General features: G+C 40.7%; 1 protein-coding gene across 1 annotated transcript in view; it reads right to left on the reverse strand.

The window, feature by feature from the left end:
- Positions 1 to 14,301, reverse strand: part of FRAS1 (Fraser extracellular matrix complex subunit 1) — a 164,167-nt gene that overhangs the window by 39,560 nt on the left and 110,306 nt on the right. The window contains exons 28-31 of the mRNA XM_031607476.2: positions 13,394 to 13,720; positions 9,208 to 9,358; positions 5,179 to 5,357; positions 3,074 to 3,190 (exon numbers count right to left, since the gene is read on the reverse strand). Coding sequence (XP_031463336.2) covers positions 3,074 to 3,190; positions 5,179 to 5,357; positions 9,208 to 9,358; positions 13,394 to 13,720 — 774 coding nt within the window. The remainder of the gene's footprint in view (positions 1 to 3,073; positions 3,191 to 5,178; positions 5,358 to 9,207; positions 9,359 to 13,393; positions 13,721 to 14,301) is intronic.

Below are 14,301 nucleotides of genomic sequence, written 5' to 3' on the forward strand. Positions count from 1 at the left end.
CTTTTAGGGACATCTAAACTTGTTTTCAGCTCATCTAAAATCCAAATCAAACATGTAACACAGAAGCTGAGTACTACTATGCTCAACAGAAGATGTCACTACACAGGCCTACCCCCAGTAAGTCCTTACTGGGGAATTAGAAAGGGCTTATAACTTTGGGAAAATAATAATCAAATGCCGCCTCCTTCCCGTTACCATGAGCTTGCCCCCACTTTCAGATTGTTCATGACAGTGGCAGCATTTTTAGCACACTGTCTCCTGCAGATGCTAGACCACCTCAAATAAAGAAACTTCATTTTTCTGCCTGCAGGAACGAAGAACAGATAAAGAAAAATCTGTTTTGATCAAACACTCTCTGGACAAAGGTATAATTCACTGCCTACCTACTCTTTCAGTCCAATCTGATGTGGCTGGACTGGATTTGCTCTTAAAAAGAAATCTTGAAAATGTTTCAGTCATTTCCATACAAATACAGAGGAATCAAAGCTTTCCTTTTCGTTTTAAGCCTGTCTAAAAATGCCATAATCTTTCCATTACAAGATTATCATTAGTCAAGGGTGGGCAGTGTGTTACAAGAATTATGGTGTTGTATGAATAGAAGTAAGTGGTCAAAGGTAGTTAACTTGCATGACTTTATGAACCTTAACCCTGCAGAAATAATGGCCATGAGAAACCACCGAATTAAATGAAGTCCAGTTGAGTATGAAAAATATCTAGCTCATTTCATAACCACTAACAAAATATGGGGAGTACAAGCCAAATTAGGGAAAGTGCAATTAATTCACCTCTGTTGGAACATCAGATAATCAGGTTCAGGAACAAATTACAGGTTTCCACATACTACATCATGTGCAGCTCACTGAATCCCAACACTTTCGCGCCTGTAAGTCCATCCCGTCAAACCTGCACCCATCCTGCAACCCAGGCTGCCCAAAGAAGCTGCGGATGCCCCATACCTAGAGGTATTCAAGGCCAAGCTTGTTGGATTCCCAGGCAGTCTGATTTAGTGGCTGCCAATACTGCCCATGGCAGGGAAGGTGGAACTAGATGATCTTCGAGGTACCTTCCAACCTTTCATTCTGTGATTCTAAGATCCTCGAGACCCAGTCTGGACACTGAGGGAAAGTAGGGCTCTTTTACAACAGCTCAAAACATCGCAAATGTCACCAAACACACAGTTCATTTCTCCTCAGTATTTTCATGCAAACACATCAGAAGAGAAACCACAGCCTAATCTATGAATGTTTGTTGTGAAGCATCAAATAAAAGCTTGACAACCCATCTTAGATGTGAAACAGTCATGTATATAGCTGGAACCAAGAGCCAAGAAGTTTATTTGTGATATCAACATACACGTGATACATACATGTGATATCTACATACAGCCTCTGTGCAAAAACTCCAGGCTTCAATGTAACAGCGATGACCCTTTCATGACATCTCAGGAAGCAAGAACCTTCCTTCTCAGATGCTTTCAAAAACTGTCTCCTTCACAAACCCAATCTCTGTTTGCATTCAGCTGGTGTGTAGCTCAGACTCCTGTTATTAATGGTATTATCAGTGTGGTGGAAACAGGTAACGCGAGAAAAAGAAGTAGTATAGATGTAGTATATATGTATGTATAGTATAGATGTAGTATAGATGTTTGCCCAGTTTAATTACCAAAGTGTCATCAAATTTTCTCTGACCCTTCTTGGAAGGACGCTCAAAGAGACAAGGTTTACAGGTATGAGAAGACTTAACATTTTGTGCTTGCTCTTCAGCTGAAACCAGACTAATTCTAAAGGAGTTTGAAGATGAGTGAACAGAACTCAATCGTGCTGATGCAAGGAAGTGCAATTTTATGATGAAAAGATTTAAGATTATAGTTTCTTCATAGTTGCCTCCAAGGTCTATTTGTCTCTCCCACAGGTAGGGCTTGCAGGTTGAGAGGCGTCCCTCTGTAAAACGTGTTTTATGGCACTATTGAATTTTGTGGTGTGTAATTAGCTATAAAATCCAGCGCAGCATGGCTCAGTCAGACACCTCTCCCATCAATTTTACCACTAATGGCAACAACAAAAAGTCGAGAGAAGAAAGACACATTGCTGGCTATTGCTCCAAGAAGCAATCTGAGCATGTTTTATTAGCGCCTGTGAAAGGTCAACACTATTTTAAACTCTGACAAGGCCGTTGTGTCATGGAATTTTCACTAACTCTTCTCCCATTGCTTCCTTTTCTTTCCTGGCAAAGCCCCATACTCTCCTCCAGCCCAGGCACACAGAATCCCTCCTTATACAGCAGGAAAAGGAAAGCTAGACTTCTCCCGCATACGTGATGGGGGCATGTGGAGAAGGCATGCACTGAAGTAGGACTCACAAAACCAACTCTAGACCTTGAAATTAACACAATCAGGGAAATGACTAAGTTAGAGGCACTGCTGTCATCAAAATGGTCATTCCTTGAGTCAAAGCTCCAAGATAAGGTAGTTCAGTCCATGCATGTAGATGAAACAAGGCTTGCCTGAATAGTTTCCAAATGCATTATAATCTGTGTTCCTAACATCATAACAATAAATGCAAAATTTCTAATGTAGAAAGGTAAGTAAATTTGCAGTGGAATTACTGGCAAGATCTACGCATTGCAGTCTCTCTAAACCACAGTTCCTTCACTCTTGCTACTCCTAAAGGCTTCTCAAGAAACAGTATTTTGAAAATGCTAAGAATTCAATAAAAATATTTAAAATATTTCATCGTTTTCCTCTCTTTTCAAGTCTATAAATTCATTGCTTCTAACACTGACTTTTTCAACTTGTTTTTTGTTGGTTTCTTTTTTCCCAACCACTTCCACTTTTAGCCTATCTAGCTTTTTGCTTGTTTGTTTGCTTTGTTTTCCTCACATTTCTACCCTAGTTATCTATGTGGTACGTAAGTCTGATCCCTTGGATTTAGGTGTTCGAATCAAGCACAGTAGTGGGGACAATAGCAAATGCAAGGACCAACATTCAGCAGCTATTGCTTGATGCAAGGCTTTGGGCACTTTGCAGTACAGCAATGAACACAGAAAACAGCAGTCAGTGGTGTCAGACACTTACAGCCATGTGCAAAGAGGAGCCAAGGGAAAGCTGAGGTGCTCTGGGTGTCTGTGGGAGCACAGCAACGTTGAACACGTGGCTTTCCAAGCTGGCCTGTGGACTGACAGAGCTGGACACCTGCAAAAGGAAGATCAGATGAATGAAACCTGTCGGAGGACGTGACTGCATTTCTAGACACGTTTCTTAATTTTCTTTTTCTCTTCTGCAGATCTATGAAGGCAAAGACACAAATTGCTCCCAACCCAGTGCTGCAGGGAACTAAGGCTTTTAAATAGGAATCAGTTTCTCCATTATTGCCTCTACAGTCTGTTCACCGGTTCTCTACCCCCCACTTGCTCATTCCTGCCTGTGCTTGACACTTCTTCCATTTTGCCAGATTTTACTGCAGCTGGCTGTATATTTTAGTGGAACTCTTCATCACGAGAACAGAAAATAAACATAATGCACTTTTAAACCGTCTCCCCACCCCCAAAATGACAACCCACTGTGCTGGTTTTCCAACAATGGCACCACCTTGACAGTGACTCCCTGTGATCCCAACATCCCAAGACAGTCTGTGCTCATGTTTCAGAAAGACCCATAAAGATTTTTCACATGCCACTCCAACACCAAAATTAAGTCAACTGCATCTAACTTACCATAAAAAACTCACAGTGACAACGTATGAAGCAAATCATACTACATTTGCAAAAATTCAAAGAACCAAAACCCTGTTCCATAGGGATACGCCCACAAATTTTCAGAGCAACCCTGGGAGGCAAGTGCCTCAGTTACAGCTTTATCTGCCAGCAGGTATGGAAGCCCACACTTGATTTCAGCAGAGCCCTCTGTGAGTCAGAATAGACCTCAGCACACAATTTCAAGAAAACGCTTGAAAATGCTCTGCTGACTTGAATACAGTTATTTTAACCATTTGCTGGACCTCTTTTGAGTTCCTATCATCCGAACATTAACTATCAAAATACTGATGAAAACTACATGTCAGCTTCTTCTAAGCTGCCCCAGTCCATAGCTGAAGGCTCAGATGTGTTACGGTCTCCTGATGTCACCCAGGTAACCACAGCTTCCTTTCTTAGTATGGCAGTCTGTACAATTACTGCTACCATTTCAAGACATTAAATCAAACATTTAGCTCATGCAAAATGCATACTCCGTAAGAAGAACATGGCAATTAAGCTACAGATTAGCTTGTTCAACATTGACACTCACAAATTCCTCATTATCACTTATGTTAATTACTTTAGAAATTACCTTAATTGCCTCTCCAGTGCTACAGTAACACCTTCTCAGTTTTAAACCAGATATAAAAAATACTGCATACAAGTGTTCATGTTGGCTGGATATTACGGGATGTCGTTAAATCTTCCACGCAAACAGAAAGGATCAATTTGAAGGTTTTTTTTGGCCATTAAAACTTTGGGGAGGTGGAACTTACTTTACATCTGCTGGAGAATATTTGTATCTTTTTGTCTGCTTGCAAGAGGAATTACTGTAGGGCAAAAATTAATGATTAACTGAAGCACTGCAGAAATCAGGAGGGTTGCTTGGTGTTGGAGCTTACAAAACAAACATTAAAAAAAACAACAGTCAATACTCTGCACCCAGAGCAAATATTATGGGTTTTAGGAAAGGGTGCTGTAATTACCATATGGTACCAAGGAGTCAAACCTACAGCTTAATGTGCAAATAGCCCAACATAAAAACTGCCAAGATATGAGCTACATTAAGATACCTCACATGTAGAAGCCTTTTCACAAAGGTCTGGACTTCAGGAATACCTAGGAGAGCATGGGCCAGAGGACTTCTGCAAGCATCTCCTCATGCAGATTTGTTACCCAGCCAAAGGATCCCAAGGACAGACAAACACGTGGCCATCTGAAACCACATCCCTGCTTCTCCCTCCTCCAATGGGACTAGCCTCATCTCAAAGAAAGCTGGGCTATGGGGGACATCACATTACAAAGAAGGATACTGTAATGAAGTGTATCCACCCTGGTACATAAACTCATGCACATTCACCAACACCACGCACCTACGTACACATAAGTCTATATGTAAGCATGAAAATGCCCACAGAACTTCTCTGTGAATAAGACGAGAAGTACCTGGAACTGGAAGGAGTCACTCTCTACTTGAGTTCCAGAGTGCCTGTACCACACAACGCCATTGTTGATGTCTTGCTGGGTAAAAGAGGTTGTAGGTGAGGCCGCTCTTCCATCAGGCAAAAGCTGCCATGACTCTGCTGGGCCATCTGCTGGCATTGGGACCAGAAGCACCACTTCACCTGGGAAAGCAAAGACGAACAATCAGGGCACAACTCATGAGAAGACAAGAAGATGATACCCTTTCACCAATTAGCATGCATCCAAAGACAAATGCCCACCAACTCTACATTTTTTCCATCTAGAGTGATGAAAAGATACTGCAGTAAGGCTCCTAAAAATCTCTAATGAACCTTCCAACATTGCAGTTACACAAGGAAATTTTATTTACTGTCTAGCAAAGGGCAGGTTAAACAGTTTGTGCAAGGACACAGGAGAAATACATGGCCAAGCAAAGAACAGGATCTGCAAGTTCACACTTCCAAAGTGTATTTCTGCTCAATGACCAACACATGTCAACCTTGAGATCTGCCTGCCTGATAAACTGAGCAGAAAAACACTTCTTGGAGCTCCTGTGAAGGGACAAGACAAGCAAGACACAATCAGGGTTAAAAAGCATTGCAGCACACTATCCATCTTCCCCTCAAGGATACAACTTAAATCTCAGAATACAGCATACTAATTTTTTCAAGGTCAGATTTCTTTTCTAGCTCTTTTTGGTACTTATTATGCCAAAAAGTATCCTCAACAGACTTCTCTGAACAGAAATACTCAATTGTAGAGCTGCTGAACCAACAGAGTGAACCTCTGTATCATAGGCTGTACAGAAAGTCTGTATGCTCTGGTGTGTAGCTCCTACTCCAAAGGGTGTGCAACTTTTGCCTCCCTAACATTCTGCTCATTTCTGATTTCTGTATTGAGAAACAGCTTCCCAGCTGGGCTGAAGGTCACTGGCACCACAGCAGATGTAAGAGGAGTGCAGGATGGGGGAACATCCCACTGGTTATCAGCTTTCCTCACATATGCCTATGAAGATTTTGATGTCGCCACTGAAATTCAAATCACTTTAATCTACAAACATAATTTAAATACAATTAATCAGAAGTGCTGTGCGCCAGAAGAAGAGCATATAAACCATGGTCATCAGTTTCACTGAGCCACACAAAACATGAATGCTTTTACAAAGCACTTCTTATATAAGTGAAATAAAAACCTGACAAAGAGCTATACGATCAAAATAAATGGCGTATTTTTCTGTTCTACAACACAACTTAATTGTCTGGGAGTTAGCACAACTTGTTTCCCCAATCTTTACTATTCTTGGTTATATACAACTTATCTGCTCTCTGCATAACTTGTTAGTTGAATATTGTTGTTCTTTACTCATCTTAAAAAGTATCCCTCACGGCTACCAATTCAGAAGCTGTCTTTATTATAAATCACTTCCACTCTCCTTACAGCATTAATCATTCTGTTACGCAAAGTACTCATCATAAGCTCTTTCAGTTCATTTCCAAAACCACTCTCATATAAAGTAGTAAAAAAATAATTCAAACTGAAATATCACACTTCCATTTTATAATCAAACTCTATGCTAATATTCCCTTACCAGTGAAATCCACTGCCCTAACTACTTTCCCAAGCTGATGCTTTTGGTACATGGTAATTCAGCCCCTGAATATAATGTGCCATTTCTACAGGTGCTAATCAAATCACCAAGGTGTTAGGGCCTGCATGTTATGCACCCCTCCCAAAGTAAGAGAAGAAACAATCAGAATATACAGCAGTTTTAAGCTTGCTTGTGTGTCTTATTAATTAATATTTAATTCAATCAGAAAGAAAAGCTCTTTTGTTTGCCTACATGGTTTATGAACTTCATTTCATTGGAATCAAACTACTTTTAAACAGAAAGGCATCTGTTGATAGGTTACACACAGGATTGTACAGCTAGTGTATACTCAGGCAATTTCTTGGAATATATCATAGAATGGCTTGGGTTGAAAAGGCCCTCAAAGATCATTTAGTTCCAACCCCCTGCTACGTGCAGGGTCACCAACCACCAGACCAGGCTTCCCAGAGCTACATCCAGCCTGCCTCCAGGGATGGGGCATCCACAACCTCCTTGGGCAACCTGTTCCAGTGCGTCACCACCCTCTGTGTGAAAAACTTCCTCCTAATATCTAACCTAAACCTCCCCGTCTCAGTTTGAAACCATTTCATCCTCTAAGAACGTATTCCACACAGAGCAGTTTATGGTTTTAACAATACCTGCCCTAAGAAGAGAGTTTTTTTTTTTTTTTTCAAGTCACAGAGCTATATTAAGGATCCTCTGTGCTGGGAGAAGAGACAGGGAACACAGCAGTTCCATTTCTAGGGACAAAATTAGGTTCAGCATAAAGTGATCTTTAGAAAGATCAACTGTTTCCTGAAAAGCAGCTGTAGAGAACCAAGTCAACCTCTGCAAATGGAGGGATCTGGACAGGGAACTTCCTTTCCTAATTACATCCTTTCTGATGGGTTTCAGGGTCTTGAAATAAAAGACAAGCAGTTCTTTGTCCACAGCGTTGTCTACAGAAATATGGAGACTAATTCTAAAGTGGGTTTACATTCCAAATTTTCTATAGGTATGAGTATTTTTTCTATTAGTCAAATACTAAGATAGACAGACAAGCATTCCTTAATTAAGAATTCATTTTCTAAATTACTGACTTTTTCCTCTCTTTCTATAAAATGTTTTATATGAAACTTTGAAGATCATTAATTTCCACTGCACATTCCTCACGTGAAGCTACAAACTCATTTGTGTTACTGCAATTAATTACAGTAGAGATAATTATGGTGATACAAATTCAAGATTACAAATTTTAGTTAGGGTTAGGCAGCAGGAGATAAACTCCTCGGGGAAAAATTCTTGTTTTCATGTAAATGCTTATTAAAAATGAGAAGAGAGTGCTTCAGCAGCAGAAGAGAATACAAATTAATTGTTTCTCTTCTAAAATGCAAAAAATAACATAACATATGTCTCCAACAGGCACTGGCAGCTGTTAAAGAAACCAGCCTATCCTTACAGCAAAAGGTAAAACCACAGCACTTAAATTGCTAGCTAATTTCATTCAGCTCAGCAGATTAAAGTTAACAATAGCATTTCATAAAAGTACAACATGTATTACTTACGGACATGGTCCCAGTGAAGAAAACAGTGATACTGATGGGGAAAATGTCATTTCTCTTTTTGTGTTTATATTTCCTTTCCCTCTGCATATGATGCCTTCTCCTTTCTATGCTGATTCTCTGAATTTCTATCTCAGTCACAAACGCTAGCGCCTTCCCCGCTCCTTAGCATGAGTACAGAGGATATTCTGAAAGCTGCAGTCCCAAGCAGTGGGATGCTCGGAAAGCCATTACCCATAGATACGAGACAAAAGCCTCTCACAAGGAATTTAGAGACAAGAATTACATATGGAAGCAAATGTTGCCAATTTGTGCTTGAGCCGATAACCTGTATTCCATCAGTAGAAATTAATTCAGATGTCAAGGAGTTTAGGGAACTCTCCAATTCTTCAACGTAAACTTTTGCTCAACTGTTTCTAGAGATAAATACTACTTTATGCTGCTCTTCATCTAGACATTAGTTATGGTATATTATCTTCTGGCAGTGAAAGAGACTCAGCTCTCACAAGGCTCTAAATTTACCAAGATTTCACTACTCTCAGAGAAACACAGTTGCAGATGGGCAGGTTACTAGACAGAATCATAGTGCTTCACTACTTTGCATTGCATCTGAACTGGAAACAGAGGTTAGTGGCACTTATTCAGCATAGTATTACAAAGAAATATTCCCTCAAATGCAACTAGTTTTGGGAAGATGCCACGGAAGGATCAACTCTGGTGCATCTGTGAAGAACATTCTTTTCCCCACAAGTAACAGAACACTGTACTTTTATTTAGCAATTGGAGACTTTGACACATGCAGGGTGAAGAGCAACACACTTTACAGCTGCTTTTTGACAATAAAACTCCAAAGAAATTCACCATGTCTTGGCTGGTCCTTGATGTTGTAGGTTATCTCAGAGTCACGGGCTCCAGGTACCTCAGCGTGCAGAATTGTCTTGGAGATCTGCAGCATGCCTCCCTGGGGCACCCAGACCAGGGAATTTGTCACCAGCCGAGGGCTTCTGTAACTCTGCGTGTGAAGGGGACAGTGCAAAGAGACTTAGCTGAATGTCACCAATACTGCACCGATGGAAACAGATTGAAAGAGAAAAGAACAACAACTATTTTGTAGCTTTTTAGACATTTAACCCTAATTGTCTGTTCAAGAAATGGATGTGCATTTTTCACCTGTATTCCTTGGACCCAATTCTAACTCTGCAGGACTGACCTTGCTCTAAAGCATTTCTCATTTCCTGTATCCTACCCTAAACCTTCCCAATTTCAGCCTCCCTCCATAATTTTGTCTTTTACTGACATCCTTGTTCTCTCTCCTTTTGAGGCATCTTGACAGAACTTATCTCCTTGGCACAGTGGAAAATGCATTATCATCATTGGAAAAAATGTGTCCAGTATCCAGTGGGCACTTGAAATGCATCTGACACCTTGATGACCACTTTTTCTCTCACCTCTCCTTTTTTTTATTTCTAAAAACAGACATTGTGCTTATAAAACAAACAGAAAAATCTCTCTATGGCACCTCCAGTGTCTTCAAATACATTCCTGTTATCATGAGAAAAAACAGATTCAAAAATCAACCTCATGCTTTTCTAAGAGAAAATGGGGATCATTCTCACAGCTTTTTGCCAAATCATTTTTTATCCAATATTTGTTCCTTCATTTTTGCAATCTGTATGCCAGGATTGGATGCAGTCATAGTTTCCTGACTGACATATTTCATTAAGCCCTACCCTGGCATTCAAAGGCTATATTAAAGCCCTTTGGGGCTCTACGTAACTTTGTTAGCTCATGCTCTGCTGGACAGCCCACCAAAATCTGTATCCACTTCATTGCCATGGCTCTTATAAACCCACCTGCACACTTGAAGCGTGACTTCTGCTCTTGATTTCTGAGAATTCACCCTGAAACTGGTTGTGCTGAACTGCATAATCAATCAAAATCTGACAGCTTAATTTAAGTTATCATCTTCCTCCTCATCACTGTCCCACATAATAATGCGTGACCCCAAGGAACTGATGAAAAATTCACTATTATTCTCTTCCAAAGCTGCAATGGAGACACTCAAAAGGGTTAAAAAAGTTATCTGAAAAATAACAACATTAAAGGACAATTTCACAGCTCCATTTTGACATCTGTCTGCCAAGCATTTTTCATCCATTCAGTTTGTGCTTATTTTGAAGGATTAATTTTTAAATGCCACATGATATTGAATTGTATCAGGTCAACAGCTTCACAGCATAACAGCTGCTTTATCCTTTTACAAAACAACCAAAAATAAGCCAGACCTAGTGCCAGTCAAAAGAATCCTGCCAACACACGTAAGTTTTGGGTTTTTTTATGCTGGTGCTTTAGCACACAATTAATTAAGAGTATGAATGAACTCACTGCTCAGGAAAAGCACTTTCAGAGAGCTGTCAGAAGCCAACATCTTTCCTGACCCATGCTATTTGGAAGGCAAGATGCAGCACACTGCAAATGAGTTAGACTGCCTACCTGAGACTCTTAGAGTGGTCCAAGGATTACTCAAGTCTTTGAGTTCAGTCTTTGCAGGTGTGTACACTAACCCACTGCAGCTGGCAATGACTGCGATTAGCAGTGCAACTGCAGAAGCAGCTAAGATTTTGTAGATCTTGCACACTGTGAAGACCCCAGGTTTTATGAAGTGAATGGAAACAACCTGCCCATTCAATATAACCTAACGCACACTCCAGAAGCAACTATCTCTTGTCCTTTTCCTCCATTCATGCCAGCCTCTTAGGAAGAAAAGGCATCCATACCCAACAGAAATAGGCATATCACATGTGAGTTGGTCTGACCTCATCTGACTTACAGTACACAGCCTGTGATCACATTTTCTAGGACACAGGCTCACAATTCTCCACAGGAGCACCACTGGTGGTTCTCTGCCAGAAATGGAGCACCCGCAGGCCTCAAATTAACTTCACAGAAGCTGTAATTGTTAAAGAATATCAACAGAAACATACAGCAGAGCAAATCATTATTAAGAGCTCTCAGAACAGAGGCTGGCTATTCGGACTGCAGTAGGTCAAATTAAGTGTTTCAACAGGGGTAAATAGTGAAAAGAAAGCTGTTAGCAACCAAAAGGACTAAAAAAACAAAGCAAACACCTTGCAGAAGACTAGGCACCCGCTGTGAACAGACACAACCCTCTAATTCATAATACTTAGAAGGTTATATCATGCTTTTATGTTTTCACACTTTCACCACAGTGGATTAATGCCTGAAAATTATACTGCCTGAGCCTATCGAATAAGAATCCTAGAGATGTCCTTTCACACCAGGACTTATTAAATAAAACCATCCAGTAATACATTATAATAAGCTTTGATAAGTAGCTTGGTTTAAAAACCACCCCTCAAACTCCCACTCCTCCAACCAGGGTTCTACCAGGCTCTTCAGCAATCTCTAGATGTAAATCAAGGAAAGAAAAAAGGGTCTCTGCAGGCTTGTCTCAACAATATATTTTCAGAAAGAAACCCTGCATCCTATTCAGCTCCCAAGGCTACTTCACAAAGACGGTATTAGGATGAGGCAGAAGCTGGGTGTCTGCCAGCTCTACCCTCATTCTAAAAGCTGTTCCACTCTCATCTCTGTCACCACCTTCATTCCCCTCTGTAGTCAAGCACTGGACGTAGAGACTTGGAAAGATAATGAGAGACAAGGGAGCACAAAATTGGCTAATGAGAGAAACCATAACCCAGCAATTCACCCTCACTGGCACTTACAACAAGAACCTGCTTAATCAATCGGAAATAAAACAACAAAGTTACAAACAACAGAGTGGTGTCCAAGTATTTTATAGTCCCTCTGATCTTGACTGCTCAGGGCCACATGAGGGTAAAGAAACCATAGGTGGGGCTGCTCTTATTCTATGACTCTAAAAACTCAGTATCAGCCTCGTAAGCAATCCTTTTTGATTTGCAGGTGGATCATGTCACTAATTACCATTAATTACTACATTTCAGATTTAGGAGCACTCTCAGGGTCCAAGTGGGATCACTCCTTCCTTGTGCTAACTACACATGGGCGTAAGTACGGCTTGTAAACTCTCCTCAAGATTTTCATGCCCAAAGCACTGCAAAAGACATGTAATACAGCAGAGGGCAAAAGAAGGGTAATAGAATTTCCTCTTAACTTCCTTTTATCGAGTGGAAGCACACAAAGATTATATAATTCTCAGATCCATACATAAAGAAGACTGTGAAAAGTGTTCCACATTGACTAAGGAATAAGAAAGTGCTCAGTTTTTGTTTTGTTTGTTTGTTTGTTTTCCCTTCTGTTTTATTACAGTAGCTCAATACCGGAATTGAAAAGCTTGCAAGCACTTCAGCACTTTTTTTTTTTTTTTTTTTAAGACTCCATCAGACAAATGGTTTCGTTGGCTGGCTCCTCCAAAAACAGACAGATGAAGCACCACTGTTTCTAAATTTTACTGCTCTAAGCCCTGTAGAATTTAATACTGTGTGCCACTTCATGTCCAGATACAGAAGACAAACAGCTGTTTTTATACCTATGAACTGCAATAAAAGTAAGAAACAAAAATCTAAATACCCATCATTCAGGAATTTACCATACAGAAGCATCAGATAAAATATTTTAATGGAGTCTGACCCCGGGAGACACCAAGGTACCCAAGATACCCTTTCTCTATCAGCCCAGTAGCACCTTCACTGTTCCCATTGCTTCAGCCCAGGGAGCAGTTTGACCATGTCACCAGCCCTCTTTCTCTCCATCTACTCGTTCTCCAACTTATCACCCTTATCAGAACAAAACCCTCACCTGCAACTTCTGAACATATACTTAAATTTTTAAATCTCTGAAATGCAAACCTTAATCTTTTGAAGCTGCACAACCTGAGCTGAACCATTCCCACTGCAAACCAAGAATTGCTGCAAACCTTAATCAACTCACTCTTTTCTCCTGTCTCTGACCATGGCTTGACATGGGCTGAGTGACATCTCAGGGATCTAGCAGTATTTCTCCAGATTGCTAATTTGCTTGCAAGGATTTATGTCACAGCAAATACCTTGGGAGCGATCTTAATGTGGAACAGGATGTTCTGGAAGTGGTACCCATCGTTCACTTGCAGAAGAACCGCATCATCCTGGGTGTCAGAGCCATCATGAGCATAATGTAGCAGTCCACCAGCAAGATCATCGAGGTGGAACATGTAGATTGAAGAAGCTGAGTCCCTGGGAGGTTTGATCAGCTGACCATGACGTGGAGGCTCCAGAACCATCAACATGACATCCTGAGGATTGTCACCATCTCTCACATCAAGCAACAGGTCTGTTATAGTTCCAATTTCCCCTCTGCGGACAAGGAGAGCCTCATTTCTCAGCAGAAAAGGGGCCTGAAACACAAAAGCAGCTCTCAGCTGTTTGCTAAACCTTAGTGATTTAACCAAATCTGGAAAGAAAAATGTGTGGTTAAAGAAATTAATTTGGTTCGTCTCTGGAAGCCTGCTATATCTCAACAGCAGAGGATCACTTTCCATTCCCCCCCACCAGCAGGAAGATCTAATAATATCTAGTAGTTTAGACTGATCTAGGATTCTCATGCCACAGCAAGCTTAGCAAGGCAAAATACTCAGGACACTTATCAAGAAATCAATATAGTAATCAGCCAGAGTCTGCATTCCCTTGTTGTCTGCACGGAAAAGAAAGAAGGGACACATCTTAACTTTAATACCATACATGGAAATTCAAATGGAAATGTCGTCTTCAGTTATTTTGGAAGAGCTACTTTTCAGATGTATGTCAGCAGGCCCACCTGGAACACAGATACCTCAGATGCTGAAGATTGGTGTATGTGAACAGCAAGTTCCGAGCTGGGGTGGGGATGGAGACATATCACATTTTCCCCGTGTAGAGCCTACAGCTTTCATAACTTAGATACCTTTCTCATGCTTGAAAATAGGACCTGCACAACATG

This window comes from Phasianus colchicus, chromosome 4, assembly GCF_987193195.1.
Source record: "Phasianus colchicus chromosome 4, bPhaCol1.hap1.1, whole genome shotgun sequence".
NCBI classification, from domain to species: Eukaryota; Metazoa; Chordata; class Aves; order Galliformes; family Phasianidae; genus Phasianus; species Phasianus colchicus.